The following is a 16662-nucleotide window of genomic DNA, read 5'->3' on the forward strand; positions in this document are numbered from 1 at the left end:
AGATTCACAATCATATTCATTTATTCTCACATTATATAAAACAGAAATATTATATTATACAAGAGATATCATCAAATATATGAAAAACTTAATTTCTGATACAAACCAACTTTGCCTGCCTGCCTGTACAGGGAACTATAGTCTTTTTCTTCCCAACAAAAAGAACTCAAAAATTCCCCACATTTATATCTACATTTTAATATATCCCAATACCCCCTTCAAAAATTCAAATCTTTAGCCCCTCTTGCCACCAATTCCATACATAGGGGCGTACATTACAGAATCAATTTTAATTTCAGAAATTCTCATTGTTTCTCGACTAAAATTGGTTCGGAATAGCACGCCCCATGTAGATAGATATATGTATGATTCTATGAAATTATAATCAAAACTTCTTTTAAAACAGTAAAAGAGCTATTTAACGGCATAAGATTTGTTGCAAACACCATCAAGTGCCTCCATTATCAAACCCGAAAAGCTTGTCATAGCTTGAAAGACACCGGGCAAACCCGTTTGGATGTTGTTTAAAGTCATAGCCCTTGTTACCTCAACCGCCTTTGAATGCCTTACCATTTCATCCTCAACGCGTCTCTGACACGCCACGAGTTCAGCCTTTTTCTCAGAAAGCGGGTCCCGCGTGTCCAAACCATGCCCGTTGTCCTGCTCGCTGCCCGGGAGCCCGAGCCCGACCATGGAGTAAGAATGGTAGTATTTCTTCTCTATGCTTCTTAAAGACGACATTTTTTTCTCGAGCTCCTTTGACGCTGACTCGGTCCGTTTTTTCACTTTCTTTTCTTCTGCTTGTTTTAAAGAAATCGAGTGGACAACGTTTATGAAGCTTTTAATCGCTTCAGATGCCACCGTATCGGGTACACGATCAAGGGCTAGTTTCCATTCATCGAAAACTAAGTAAACATCCGATGCTTGTGAGCTGTTGATGTTTACTTCATCAGAGTTGGTGGGAAGAAGACTGAGTTTGAACCATCCATGGAGAGATTTGATGAAATCTCTTTGGAATTTTATAAGGCGGCAGAAACTAGTGTGCCAGGCGGACACCGCCGCTTCAAGTTCACGAGTGGCTTGACGGTGGAGGTCAGAAGTTGACTCGCCTTTGGTTGACTGGTTGACTAGACCCCGGACTTGTTGAACAACATTGTTTTGGACTTCATGGCATTGGTTCATAGATCTCCACATGTACATAAACCTGCATAAATGTCATATTAGCACTTTAGCATACAGTATTTACACACACGCACCTAATAAATAAGTAACCGGTTGCGTCACGCGTCACAATTTTGTGTGCCCAAGATTATATTTTCCGCTTCTCTTATTTAAAAAAAGTCCATCGTATCTCATCTCAATATATCGTTTTATAATTCCTCAATCTTCGTTACTAACTTTTAATTTTCTTTTATTCAACCCGTCTAATACACCGGTTTCTGACCATGCGTGTGTGTGAAGAAATTACGTACCCGTGACAAAGTTCAATAAGCTGTGGAACAAGCTCGGAATCTCGTAGCCCAACAATGGCGGTAGAGGTGGTTGAGGCAGCCTGGGATGTAACCACTATTAACGACTGCAGTTTCTTTATTGACGCTTTTGTTTTGTTCAATTTACTTTCATCTTCCCCTTTGTACTCCTGGCTCTGCAGTGTAGATAACTTCTTCTCATGCGCGATTTTAACTCCTTCTCTTGCCTAAACAATTTAGTAGTTAGATTGAACAGATATGTAAGTTTAACTCCAGGATTTTCTAAAAGAGACAGAAGGAAAAAAAATGTTGCAAAGTATATGGAAATCCCATAACCACCAGTACATAAAGAATGTGATATGTGAGTCATTTCAACTTTCAAGTCCACGGCTTTAAACAAAATAGTCATCGACTTTTTTCTTTTCAAATTAAAATTTTGAGTGTTACAAAAAAGATTACAACCAAGAAACACCATGTGTCGCGTAGCCATTGGTTTCCCTTAAAATTGAAAATTTAAAATGATAAATAAAAAAAAAGTCAATGGCTATTTTGTTAGAATAGGTAGTCAGCATAGTTATTGATAGCGAATAGCGGACGATAGCGACAAGCTACCTATACACTACGTAGCGATAGCGACGAAATAGTGGACGCTATTTTATGTTTAGTGACACACTAGTAGAAAATTTTAGAAATATTTTATTTATATATTATATCCAAATAAGCTGTTTTATACGCTATTTAATATATATATGCTTAACAAAAAACCTAAAATCCTGCTATTTTGTACCTCTAAATTCCGCTATTTATATTAAAGCAGAAAAAAACCTAAATTCCCACCATTTGCCTGCTATGGAGGTGCCAAAATCAAATAGCGACACATGAGTGCTACGCTGCGCTATTTGCTATAGTGCTCGCTATTAATAACTATGGCAGGCAAGTTTTTTTAATTTTCACTCGATACAGACCGTTCAAAACATAAGAACAAGATAACAGGGTATTTCCTTGTAACAGTTAACATTGTGGTTGCCTGCTAGTCATGTAAAACCGAAGAGTTTGTCTTTTAGTATGTTGACAGACATACATAGCCCACTGGTCTTCTATTCCAAATTTATGACAGCTAAAGATTGCTCCAGGCTGTCATGCTTGATCAGACTCCTGGTTACTACTACTTACAAGGGTAGTTTGGTCATTAACTCATTACACAACAGCTTATAACCAGTTTTACCAATGGTCCAATATATTCTAGTCTAGCTTCATTTTCACATAAACCAAACACTTCAGGATAGTTGGCATGGCCCACAAACTGTATAACAAATGGTACAGTTTATTACTAACCAGGGGTAATTTGGTCATTACTTAACAACCTACAATCTTATGACCTTAACATAGGCATAGCAGAATTTGTCCATACATGGTCAAGCTACCAGCTAAAACCTTCCATGGCTCAGAGTCATATATGGTACTTGATTAAACTAACAAAGGGCATTTTCGTCATTTCACAGCAAAGTATCTGGATTAACAATACAACTCCTAAAGAAAACCAATCAATATATTGCTTAATGTGATGACTGACGATAAACCGAAATAATTGACCGAGATAACTGACGATAAGCCGAGATAATTGACCGTTACTCAACACTTTCACACATGGTCAAACCATCAATCACAACTTGTAGGGACAATTACTATTGGTCATCCTAAAACAAAGTAAAGTTATGAATATATAATTCTTTCATGACACCTTTTTCTACAACACAATGGATAAAACTGTTCCAATGCAGTGATTTCACCACTGGAACCCACAATGGTGAAAAGAAAAGATGGTCCAAGATTTATGAGTCCCTAGTGGCCAGGGTCATTTTCGTCATTCCACACCCCCTACTAACGATTATCATCATCAAAAGGCAACTTTTTTCCACCATTACACGTCTTTTTTCAACATCTTGTTTGAAAATATTGGAGAAAAAAGATACCCCAGAAAAAGAAAAAGAAAAAATCAATTTCTTAATCATGTCAAAATAATCTTGTGTGTCAGAAATCAGAATAGCACCTGTGTTTATCACTTATCAGTTGTATGGTACAAACAACTGATGCAAATAGGGACGGTTCTAGGTTAACAGTGATTATATGTACCTTCACTTCTTGGTATAGTTTCATCTCCCAAGCCAAGAGCCGCTCCAGAGTTGAACAGAGACTCTTTGACCCACCTGGTTCACCAATTGAACCGGGTTCGAACCGGTACTTGACCGCCAATGGTGGTTTCGATGTCCAGCTTGAGCTCAAATTACTCAATACCCCATTTGAATGATACACCGTTTCTGCAATCAATTTAAAAATTTAAAACAATTATACCCAAACCCAAAAATGTAGAACAAAAACATTGGTAAAGGGTACTTATGATATACACACACCACCCCGATCATCATCATACATACGGTATAAACGGCGAGAAAAGGTCATACGCCCCATATGAACATTATGGCCTGTATGATGAGCAAGTATGCCGATTATTACGGCCAGAATAAACATTATGGCTAATATGATGAGTCAGTAATTCAGTAAAACACCTCATACGACTCGTATGACCCTTTTTCGACAATTACACAACCCGTATGACCTGTCCCTTGGTGAAAATTAGTAATTCTTACTTTTCAATTGGCGAAAACTCCGATCAAGCTGGGCTCGACCGGTTTCCAGCATCTCCGAGACTTGTTCACCGGCATCAGCCGCCTTATCAAAATACTCTTTAATAGAAGCAACAATTTCCGTCAAATCCCGATGCCTAATCACCATCCTCATATCCGAATTATCCTCATGTTGCCCCGTTTTCCAGCTCTCTGACGACTCGGCTTTAAAAGACTTTTCGGATCTACTCTTCTCAGATCCCCTCATCGGATCAAACTTCGATTTCGGAACAGAGTTAAACACAGAAGGCGGTGGAGCCACCGACTCGTTATGAACCGATGATCCGAAATTAGATCTACTCTCCATTTCAGATCTGGAATCCCTATCAATTTCCTCATCATCATCAGATGTTGAGCTGGTGGTACTATAATGATCCCATTCGCTACACTGCACCTCTTCTCTCTCCTCAATTTCTACTCTCTCATCTCTCTCATCGTCATCTTCCGTATCTTCCGATTCCAGATGGTGACTGCTGTACTCATCTTCTTCTTCTGATTCTTGTTGCTGACGTGTATGGATTTTCGGATGATGATTCTTCTGAGAATAAGTTGAATAAACTGAGCGCTTATCTTCATTGATTTCGCTATGATTTTCACGATGATTTTTGTGTTGATTGTAACCGGAATAAATAGACGATTTGTCGTCTTCTGATTCGAAATTCGGTTGACGACGATTGAAGTATTCGGAATCTGGTGGTGACGGAGGGTAGAAATTCTCCCAATTCCAAACGGAGGATGCTTGTGAAGGTGTTGATGCGTAATTTGCTTGAGCATTGTAAGTGTAATTATAACTATCCGGATTATTATTATTATTATAACTGTAGTTATGTTGAGATTTGTGAGGAGAATATGAAGCTTCACTAGATTCAGAAAGAATATGAGGCAGTTTTATTGTAGGTTTAGGTTTAGGTTTAGGTTTAGCTTTAGATTTAGGGTTAGGGTTAGGACGACGGTCATGGTGGTTCACGGAGGCGGTCCGGCGAGGCGCGGCGGTGAGTATCGGCGGGAGTTTTGGTTCTGAAACGGATGCAGATCGGGAAACAGACGTCGGTGCCGGCGACGGCGCCGTCGCCCGAACCGGCGGAGGTGGTGGCGGTGTTTGGTAGGGATGAAATGAAGGAGGTTTGACGGTGGAGGAGGAGGAGGTGGGACGGGTGGGGAGGAGGACGGCGGGGGTCTGGTCGGCGACGGAGAGAGGTTCGCCGGCGGCGAAGGTGGTGAGGGCGGATCCGGTGGCTTTAAGGGAACGGCAGTAGTCGGAGTGAGCGGCGGCGAGGTGGTGGCGGGCGTAAACGGCGTCTTTCATAAGACGACGTCGTTCCTTGCAGCGTCTGACGGAGTCTTCGTTGCCTAACTTTGAGGCGGTGCAGCCCATGACGGTGGCGGGAGGGGTTTTTCAGGCGACTGGCGCCTGATTTTAGAAAGAGAAAGTGGTGGCAGAGTGATGAGTGAGTGTGTGTGTTTAAGTTAACAAAAAGGGAAATTCATTTATTTATTTTTATTAAAAGGCTAAAATTAAAGTGGAAAAAAAAGAATTTATTTCTGAAGAACTTTATTGTATATCTTCTTCAAAAACTACTTTATATTAAATAACCTGATTTGATACGTAACAACTTTTTTTTTTAAAAAATCACCAAAGTATATTGAGACCTTGCAAATCTTTAACATTCCAACATTTTTAAAAGATATAAAGTGGCTTTAAAATGAATTTATGATTTATTGTGATATTATGGATATAGAGGTAGAAAGTTATATGAAAATGGATACTAACATACAAATATTCCCTATAAGCAAACCTAATTCTATTCTATTATTATAATCTGTAACTCTCATGTAGCACGATTAAAATATGAGTTGTGAGATACACTTGGAATTAAAAAAATCATATATGTGTGCATTTATTGTATATTTATTGTATAGTTATATGTTGGTATTTATATCGTATGCATTGTTATGTACTTATCTTTATGCCCATAAAATTAATATTATTACAATATGGGGTAAATTACACTTTTCGTACTTTAAGTTTGTATCGAATTGCAGTGGATATTCTTTAACTTCAATAATTACAGTCACAGTCATTTATTTGGAATTTCATTACACGTTACGTCATTTAGCCCTAACCTGGTTAAAATTTTCAGTTAAATATGACATGTGACTTGCACACGATGGTAGATTGGTAATTTTACTAATGTATTTAAAATATCTAATATTTCAAACAAACAAAATTCTAAAATAAATTTACATATCTTTCTCCCTCTTTTAGCGAGTTAAACACAGACCCTGTCTCTCTCGAACCAACCTCCACCACCACTAAATCCAGCCACCACACCACCATATCCGTCCAACAAACCACCACTACCCAGTGTTTTGAATATGAGAACATATAAATTGAGCAGGCGAATAGAATAAACCCTAAAACTAGGGTTTCGGGAAGAACAATAAACGATTTGGACATGGACCTTAATTCTGGCGGCGATCATCTTCTTCCGGTGCTCTATTTTACGCAGGTACAACCAATCTACTCTGCTACTGTATATATATGTTATTTTCTTTCTGTATATTTATATCTATTCGACATCCAAACCAAATCTATGAACACCATTTGAAGGCGTGCTCGGGCGAGAAGAAACAGAGGTTGTAACTGTGTTTTGTAATCGGAATAGTGATTAACGGATCTGATTGGATCCGTTTGTGCGGTGAAAAACATCTAGATTCGTGAACAGCTTGATGAGTAGATTTTTAGGGTTTTTGGTTTACTGGGATGTGGGTTTTGAAAAGTCAAAGTAATTTATTTTGATAATGAGTTGTGGTGGTGGGTTGTGGTAGATGATGGTGATCGTGGAAGAGAAAGATAAAGTAAGTGATATAAATATTGGTTTTTAAAAATTATTTTTGCTTTTTTATTATATAAATTTTACATAAATTGGTAAAAAGACTATATTACCCTTATGTGATCAAAGTTAACTGAGAATTTGACCAAGTTAGGGTCAAAGGACGTAACGTGCAATAAGTTTTCCAAATAAAGGATTGTGACTGAAATTATTGAAGTTAAAAGATATTCACTGCAATCCAAAACAAATATAAAGGACGAAACATCTAATTTACCCTACATTCTGTAACTCACATGTAACATTATTAAAATATGTCTTAGAGTTACACTTGTAAATTAAAATTCATATACATATATGATATTTATTTTGTGTATATATAGGTTGGTATTATCATATGCATTGTTATCTTTATGCTCGTAAATATCACTAGAAATGTCATGTATGCAATTTATAACGTATAACCTTGAAAATACTTATTTTTATCTCAACTAGAAGATAACCCATCGCGGTGCGACGGGGTATTTCATTTCTATCAAGTCGTTAATGGTATTAGTTACAAATTTTAAAGTGTCTTCGTATGCGTTTTATAAAGCTATATATATAGAAAAAAAGGATGTCTAACATTATTAACAATAGATGCGTCTTGTCTGTCCACGATGTTTAGTCCTTGTAGCGAGTCTTGATCTTTACCCTTTGATACACCTAACACATATCCATCATTGTTATGCATTGCAGTAATTTTATATTTTACGACAAAATATAGTAAAGAGTTACAGTTAACTTACTGCTGACAACAATGCAGAATATGTCATCATTCTGAACCAGAGGTGACTCCCTAACATACTTTCTCAAAACCCTTTTGGCAACATTATCACGCAACCTCAATATGTAAATCCAAATTTCGGTTAGCTAAACAAAGTGTACTCTTCTGTATTTTGTTCCCACTTTTAAACTTACTGGTAACCTATAATAAAAAAAAACAAAGAAATGCGTAATTAAGAACACTCAAATGTAAATCAGAAGTGTTTTCCGATACAAAAACCTGTAATTCGATCATTCATCAAACATACATGACCATAGGTATTTAGCGTAAAAATATGACTTAGATCAATGGAAAGCGATTGTGTGCAAGCGCCTTGCTTCAACTTCAAATTGATGGTTGTAAATCAAAAAGTAAGTAATCCCCCATATAACGTCATGAACTCCAAATAGATGGTTTCAAATCTAGATTATCAAAATCAAACATTCAAAATGTATACATATAGAAATCCATAACCGATTAACTGAATTAACCAAACCAAACCAATTATACATATCGCTATTAAAAATGAGAGGTTTAATAAAACATAATCCTAAACCAACCGATTTCCATTCTAGTTAGAAAATATATATTGATACGTTTGAAAGAAGGCCGAATTTGAAAGCTAAACCATAATTATTAACATGGTGATGGAAACCATTTCTATAATTATATGTGGCAATTTTGACCAATATGTAGTAAGAGTAAGCTGTTTGCTTTATTGTTGTCTTAGGATAAAGTAAATGACTGTTGCTCTAAATATTAATGCATAAAATTAAATTTAAATTTAACATTAATTTTCAATGTAAGCTGAACCATGATGGATAAAAGAAAGTTCAGAATTAATAAACTTACATCAACTTTGTTCGAAGATTCTCCCACGCAAATTGGGTTCTTTGCTCATAAATATCACCCTGCAACATATTTCAAACGGATCACTAACAGAAATAAAATGTCATTCTAAAGCTAGAATCATCCAAATATTTAAATGTAAGTAAGCAACAATTAATTCGTCAACATAAAGCTTTTTCATGACGTATACATTGTTTTTTTTTAATTAAATACTACTAACATTTACACTTGTGAAATAGTAAAATACATCCAGCAAAAGAACAACATCAAAGGGATTTAAATTGTAAAAAGAGCAGGGTAACCATACCTCACCAAGAGCACCATTTCCTATTATGGTGAGTAGCTTAAAATCATCAGATCCCACGTCAACAGCAAGTCAGCAACCAATTTATTCTCTTACTAAAGGTCAAAAATAAAACCCAAAACTTAACTTTGGCCATATAATTAATTTGAACTGAGATAGCTTCTATGTAGCTTCAATGTAACCTCTACAAGCAAAGGTGCGAGTTATCGGGTAATTTAGTGTGATGTGTTGCATCCACACAACCATCAATATGTCTAGTTACACAAAATTACCAACCAAAAGGTTATCTGAGGATGTTTAATTGACAAAAATTATGAACTATACATAGCGAGATAGAGCAAAGTACTTTATCAGAGGTGTGAGTGTGGAGGCGTAGGTTGACGATGAAGATGGTGTTGTTGATGTAGGTGGCCTGTGCTGGTGGAAGATGCAAACAGGTGTTCAACAGGGACTTCGATTGAAGGCAATTCCAATGCCCTAGTGTTCGATTAGGGCTTATAGATGGTGTTGGGCAAGGTTAGGGTTTTGCAAGTGGCGAGCAATGGTGAATGTGGTGACGATGATGGTTAGCTGATGTGGGGGACCAATCTAATGACGCCTGCGATTTAGGGAAAAAAGCTTAAAGAGGTCAGTTATGGTGGGTAGGTAAAAGCAGCAACCAAGCAACACCCAACCCTAGTGTGTGGTACTTGGAAACCTGAAGTACCAGTGAATGGAGTACAAAACAAACTCAGATGTACATACCAATATAACCAAACAATGTAGTTAAATTTCAAAATCATCACATAACAAAAAGAAAACCAATATATACCGAAATACACACAAACAGATTCAAAATCTTTACAGATTCCTAATAACCCGAAACCCTAGAACAATCAATACCCACCAAATTAAACAACTATAAACCCATAACTAATCAAGAATCGACCAATCAAAAACCCATAACTAATCAAGAAGTGAACAACCATAAGTGTGAATCAACGCATGCATCTTTATACAATGAAGTTAATAGTAAAAAAAATAAAAATTAAACCTTTTTATCTTGCATTTGAAAAGGGTTCGATGCGATTGAAGAAAGTAGGTCACCGGCGGGGTGAGAACAGAGGTATTCAATGGTGGGAATGGTGCTTACCTCCGATCTTTTTTCGATACACCAACGTATTCGAAGGTGTCTAGGCTTCGTAACCCCCAAATCAAATCAGAACATCATATGAGTATCATGAGGATGAAGGGAGAAAACACGAACTGTAGGTACCAACGATGGTAATGACCGGCAAATGTAGGTTAGAATAACCTAGAAACCAGAACTGTAGCTAAGTTCCTATGCTAATTGTTATATAGTATAATGGTTGACCCACTTATTATTCAAATTCAAAATTGTTTTCTAGATCTTTAATAATTTAATGATTACAATTTTTATCTTTAATAAATGGGTAAATTACACTTTTCGTTCTTTATATTTGTAGCGTGTTGCAATAGATAGCCTTTAACTTCAATAATTACAGGCACAATCCTTTATTTGAAAAACACATTACACATTTCGTCTTTTAACACTAACCATATTAAAATTTTAAGTTATGTTTATCCACTTAAGGGTATTCTGGTCATTTCATGCTTTTATTTAAAATGTTCATTAATAAATAAAACCAAAAATATTATATATATATAGAAACATCATTTTCCCCAATTCCCCAACCCTAGAATCTCTCACCCATCTCTCCCTCCCTCTTTCTCTTTCTCCAACCAACCTCTACCACCACCACTAAATCCAGCCACCACCACCACCACCACCACCACCGTATCCCACCTGAATTTGTAAACCAGATTGGAAAATAATAAAAATGTCAAAAGCATGGATTAGAAAACAAAACATGGTTTTGACTTTCTGCTTGATCCTTTCCCGTCTTTCTATTCTAGCACAAAACCCATCAAATCGATGTTGGTGCATGTTTTGTGACAACAGCTTAGATTTGGTCTTTGGATATCTTGTAATTAGTAAAACGATAAACGGTTAGCGGGTTTAGCTTTGTAATAGTTTGTTATAGTGAAGTAAGAGTGATTGGGCCAAACCAAACCCACATATGGGGAAGGGTTTGCGAATTGGGCCTTGCCCAAGACCTAGCCCACATGCAAAGCTTTGTCCTATATAAACAAAGCTTAGCATTAGGGTTTAGGTTGATCTTCTAATCACCTTAATCACTTGGAGAGAATTCGTGAAAGACAAAGGCTTGGACGAATTAGGATCTTGATTGATTGTAATCGTTACGAAGATAATCAATAAAGATCGGGTTTAAAGTGATTCGTGTTCTACTCGTTTTCTGTGAAATCTAATCTAGGGGATTCCGCACTCTAGGTTGGATCGACGATTCTGTTATGATCCGCACGTGTTAGGGGACTTACAATTGGTATCAGAGCATTCGGCTCTTGATTGGCTTGGTTCAGAATCGTTTTTGCAGAAAAATCGGCGTTTTTGGAGTTTTTGGAGGCTGTTTCGAAGATCTGCTGCTGATTTCGGATAAAACATAAGCATTTCGGATCATTTCTGATCAAAAGGCTTGCATTTCGGACTGTTACTGATAGAAATCTTGCATTTCTGATCAATTTCGGACCAGAAACAATCAATTACGGACCATTTCGGATTTGAAGGCTTGCATTCCGGATCAAAAACTTGCATTTCGGACCAATTGACTTCAATTTCGGATCTTCAGACCTTGATTTCGGATTTGATTTCGGACCAGAGAGTATCATTACTGATCAGGATAGTGCATTACGGACTTGAAGGTGGTCATTTTGGATCAATACTGACCATTACGGATAAGCATACCCATTTCGAACCATTTCGAACCATTTCTGATCATTTCGAACGAGGTGGAATTTTTCTTGGCTTGCGTAAGAAAAATTTTACTGTTTCGCGTTTAGAAAACTATCCGTAACTCATTTGGACAAACCGTTTGCACCGTTGGGTTCGTTGGATTTTTAGGACAAAAAAAAAAAAAAAAACTCTGGACAATCCCGAAAAAGGTTTTCGACATTATATATCATTGGAATCGTTATCTCGAGACGAATCTAACGGTATAATTTAATAAAAACAGATTTCGGACAAAATTTGTACGGTTTTCCCAGTCTGGTTACGTTAAAATGTCGAGCATGACTAAATTAAACGAACTCTTAAGGATGGAGCATGAGGTTGGCACAACCAACAAACCACCTAAGATGATGAGGGTGGAAAACTACTTGACATAGAAGGATAGGTTTCAATCCTTCATTGAATATCAGGACACTCGCATGTGGATCTGTATTGCTGATGGGTACACAAACCCTACACATGACTTTGAAGGCAGACCTCGTGTCACAGCCTATGTGAACATGCAGGAGAATGACAAAAAGATGTATGAGGCTGAAAAGAGAGCCTTGGCTGCCATCAAGATGTCCTTACCTGATAGTATCAAACATACCTTTAAGAAGTACACTACTTCAAAGGAAATGTGGGATGCTTTAGAGAAGAGATATGAAGGAAATCCTGATGTCAAAAAGAACAAAGTTGATCTTCTGAAGAAACAGTTTGCTGTGTTTAAGCACATGAAGAATGAGTCACTTGAGGACATCATCACTAGATACTACCATCTGATGTCAGAGCTGGATAATTATGATATAGACTGCTATTCTGACATAGAGAAAAATGACAAGCTGCTAGATGCCCTGCCTGCTAAGTGGGATATTTACACTCTCATGATAAAGGGAGAAGCTGACTATGAAACAAAGGAGCTGGAAGAAGTTGTTGGAAAACTAAGAGCTTATGAGCTCAGCATGAAGAAGAAGAAGGACACTGGATATGATCAGGTTCAAGATCCAGGGATCTACAATGGGCTTACATCTTCTTCATCTCATGATGCGTCCAGCGACTCTGCCACTGCTTTTCTTTCATGTGATAATGAGCAGGTTACAGTTAATGATGATGGTGATGTGTGTTTTGTAGCTGCTGCAGGAGGATCAACAGGAGTCAAGAGAACATCAACCTCAAAGTAAACAAGCAGTGCAAAGTCAATGCCTATGAGTGTAAAGTCTGCTGAAGAACATCTCGCACTACTTGCTTCGTTTGTTGCTCGTATGAGAACTACATTCAGGGGAAGATATCTGATCCTGCTACGTTAGATGAAGATTATGATCAGATTGACCCTGATGACTTAGAAGAAATGGATTTGCAATGGCAGATGGCCATGATTTCGAGACGTGTGAAAAGGTTCATGAACAGAACTGGAAGGAAGTTTGTGGGGAAGAATGTTGGTTTTGACAAGGCCAAAGTCAGGTGCTTTAACTATCAGAGTTATGGTCACTTCGCAAGGGAATGTCAGAAACAAAAGCATGAGACTTCGAGCCAGAGTTCAAACAATAGAAATTCATCAAACAACTCTAACTCAAGGGCGTTGATCTCTACTGCAAGAGAGGGTTCGTATGACTGGAGCATTCACTTGGAAAAAGATGAGAATGTTACACAAGCATTTATGGCAGAGATCGTGCCAGTTGAAGAAGCTGAAACTGAAGCAGATGCTGAGAAAGAAAGTGATGCTGAGGTAAAGAAGGTTGATCAGACAACTGAAGCTGAAGAGGAAAAGCCAGAGTCTGAGCATGACATGGAAGCTGATGAGAAAGATGAAATTATCAAAAGGATGGGAGCTCAACTTGCTGCTCTCATGGCCAACTTAGACAAAGCGACAGGAGAGGTAAGTAACTCTGCTACTTCTGTTTGTTTAAAGTGTCGTGAACTACAGGGTGAAGTTGACAAATTGTCAACTCAAAACAAAAGTCTTGTGAGCGAAATGTCAAACGTAAAAGAATCAAATTTCTTTGCTAAAAGAAATGAGTCATCATATTTGAAAAAGATAAAAGGCTATGAAGCTGAAATTGAAGCTTTAACCTGCAAATTGAATGAAAAACTTCAAGTCATTGACTTAGCTCATGACATGATGGCTGAGAAAACAAAAGAGATTTCTGATAAAAACAAAGAGTTGTCAGATGCACAACTTAAAATTGTTGAACTTGAAAAGAAGTTAGGTCAATTCAGAGATTCTACCTTTGTTATGAAACATATGATGGGTGGGTTAAAGAAAAGTAATGACAAGACAAGTGTGGGATTCCAGGGCTTTAATGAAGTCCCACCTCCTCTTAGTCATGACTATTCTTTCTTACCTGATGAAGATGAGTTCACAAACTTTTTGTCAACATCACCAAGTAGTTTCACTTCCAGTCAAGGTGATGTGTTTGTGGATAATGATGCTAAGAAGGAAAATGACAGCAAACCTGTTTTGAAAAAGAAAAATACTCCTTCTAAAAACAATAATCAAACTTTTGTTAAAAAGGTTAATTTTGTTCAAGGAAGTGATATGAAAACCGAAACAGCTGTTATCGAAAAAGAATCAAATGTAGAGTTTGCTAAAAACAAAAACATAGAAAAAGCTGAAATTAAGCAAACTGATCAAAATCCTTCTAAAGCATCATCATCTGAACCAGAATCTAGTTCAAAGGCTTCAGGTGACAAGTCTTCGAAAAGGAGATCGTGCTTCAAATGTCACACAAAGGGACATGTAGCCAGCTGCTGTCCAAATAAAAAGGTTGAAGCACAAGTTAGTGAGAATCAAAGAGGGAAGTCACCAGAAAAGAACGGTGATAAAAAGGAAAGAGAGTCTAACTCTCCAAAGAAAGCTGCTCCAAAGCAACAACAGGGTGTTGCTAGTGGTGTAGATAAGGCTGAAAAAGGAACTCCTCAAGTTCCTCGTTTTCAAAGAAATCAACCAAGATTTCAGCCTGAATCTACATCAGACAGATATGAGAGAGCTAGAAGTAGTTCACCAAGAATGAACAACCAAAATTCAAATAATTTTAGAAGCCAAGGTCAATATCAAAATCAATACCAAAATAATGGTGGTCGAACTTTTTACAACAATGGCTTTAGAAATTATAACAATCAAGTTTCTTGGAATCAAAACTCAAGATTTCAAAGGTCACATAGTCCAAACACTTATAGGAACCCACAGGACCAGAGACCTTATGGAAATCACACCCCATTTCCATCAACAGGTCCAAGATCCAAGACTCCAGTTAGGAGTGATGGACATTGGATGGATGTTCCTGTAGTTGATGAATCTGGACGACCCAAGACCATCAAGGCTTGGGTCCCCCACTCTAACTAATCTTTTGGTTGGTGTGTGCAGTAGCTGCTAAGGAGGATTATAACCTTATGGTATGTTGATAGTGGCTGCTCTAGGCACATGACGGGGGATGCGAGGTTGTTTTCTGAATTTGAAGAATATGATGGTGGACATGTTAATTTTGCTGGTGCTAAAGGTGGTAGGATTACTGGAATAGGAAAAGTGACGAATGGGAAGATCACATTGGACAAAGTGAACTATGTTGAGCAGCTGAAACACAATCTGATGAGCGTGTCACAAGTCTGCGACAAGGGTCACTCGGTCCATTTTACAAATACAGAGGCATTGGTGTTGAAACCGGGTTTGGTCATTCCGGACGATTGGATAGTGATGCGTGCACCGAGGAAAAATGATACTTATTTCATGGACATGGGTGCCAAAGATCCGATTGCTGCGGTGGCGTGTTTACTGTCAAAAGCATCTGAAGCTGAATCTATGTTGTGGCACAGACGCATGGCTCATATTCACTACCGCAAAATGAATTACATTATTAAAAATGAGCTAGTGAAAGGAGTTCCATTGCTGAGGTTTCAAGTGGAAGATAAATGTCTTCCATGTCAAAAGGGAAAACAACACAAGAAACCTCATAAGTCTAAAACAGTAAATTCCATTAATGCCCCTTATGAATTACTTCACATGGATTTATTCGGTCCAGTGAACGTAAGGAGCATAGGTGGAAAGTACTACTGTCTTGTTGTCACTGATGATTACTCACGTTATTCATGGGTTTTCTTTTTAGGTACAAAGGATGAAACAACAATCTTTTTACAAAATTGGAAAACGTCCATGATGCAAGGATCAAGAGGATAAGGAGTGATAATGGCACCGAGTTCAAGAATCGTATTCTGGATCTCTACTGTCTTCGAAAAGGAATTGAACATCAATATTCCGCTCCTTACACTCCTCAACAAAATGGAGTCGCTGAGAGGAAAAACAGGACGTTGATTGAAGCCGCTAGGACGATGCTTTCAGATTCAAAGCTACCAGTTCTTTTCTGGGGAGAAGCTGTGAATACAGCTTGCTATGTCCTAAACAAAGTTTTAACCGTTAAACGTTTTAACAAAACTTGTCATGAGTTGATGTTTAACGAAAAACCAAACTTAACAGGCTTTGAACCATTTGGATTACCCTGCACCATTGTGCGAAACAAAGATAAACAAAAATTCGGTGAGGTGGCAGACGAAGGCTACTTTCTAGGCTACGTGCCTGGCACACCGAATAAAAGGGTTTTTAATCTAAAAACTGGTAAAATTGAGGTTGTTTTTAATGTGGAAATTACTTCCTACAAGCCTCAACAATCAACGAGTGGTCCTGCTATATTATATGATTATGAAAGTGTTTTTAAATCATTTAATATTCCTGAGGTTTCTGATGCAGATGATTCTCAGCTGATTCAAACAGTGATTGGTGAAGACGATGAAGGCGAGTTCATGCCTAGATCGAATGTTGATATGTCAGATGCTCCGGAAACTTCCCATGGTGCTGCTGATCCTGATTCAAGTGATAGTGAACCT

General features: G+C 37.7%; 1 protein-coding gene and 1 long non-coding RNA gene across 3 annotated transcripts; both read right to left on the bottom strand.

The window, feature by feature from the left end:
* LOC110921584 (nitrate regulatory gene2 protein) lies at positions 1 to 5707 on the bottom strand. The gene is made up of 4 exons (XM_022165937.2): positions 4118 to 5707; positions 3603 to 3787; positions 1473 to 1696; positions 1 to 1204 (listed from the first exon to the last, which is right to left on the bottom strand). The coding sequence occupies exons 1-4, from the start codon at positions 5526 to 5528 to the stop codon at positions 415 to 417; spliced, it is 2610 nt and encodes an 869-aa protein (XP_022021629.1). The 5' UTR covers positions 5529 to 5707; the 3' UTR covers positions 1 to 414.
* A 2077-nt stretch (positions 5708 to 7784) lies between these two features.
* LOC110925855 lies at positions 7785 to 10053 on the bottom strand. Of its 2 annotated transcripts, none has more exons than XR_002584790.2 (3): positions 9976 to 10053; positions 8642 to 8700; positions 7785 to 7951 (listed from the first exon to the last, which is right to left on the bottom strand). It is a non-coding gene; the product is annotated as an uncharacterized LOC110925855 (long non-coding RNA). The 2 variants fall into 2 exon arrangements; XR_002584791.2 differs by lacking the exon at positions 9976 to 10053 and adding an exon at positions 8946 to 9864.
* Positions 10054 to 16662: the final 6609 nt, after the last annotated feature.

This window comes from Helianthus annuus, chromosome 17, assembly GCF_002127325.2.
Source record: "Helianthus annuus cultivar XRQ/B chromosome 17, HanXRQr2.0-SUNRISE, whole genome shotgun sequence".
Lineage (NCBI taxonomy): Eukaryota > Viridiplantae > Streptophyta > Magnoliopsida > Asterales > Asteraceae > Helianthus > Helianthus annuus.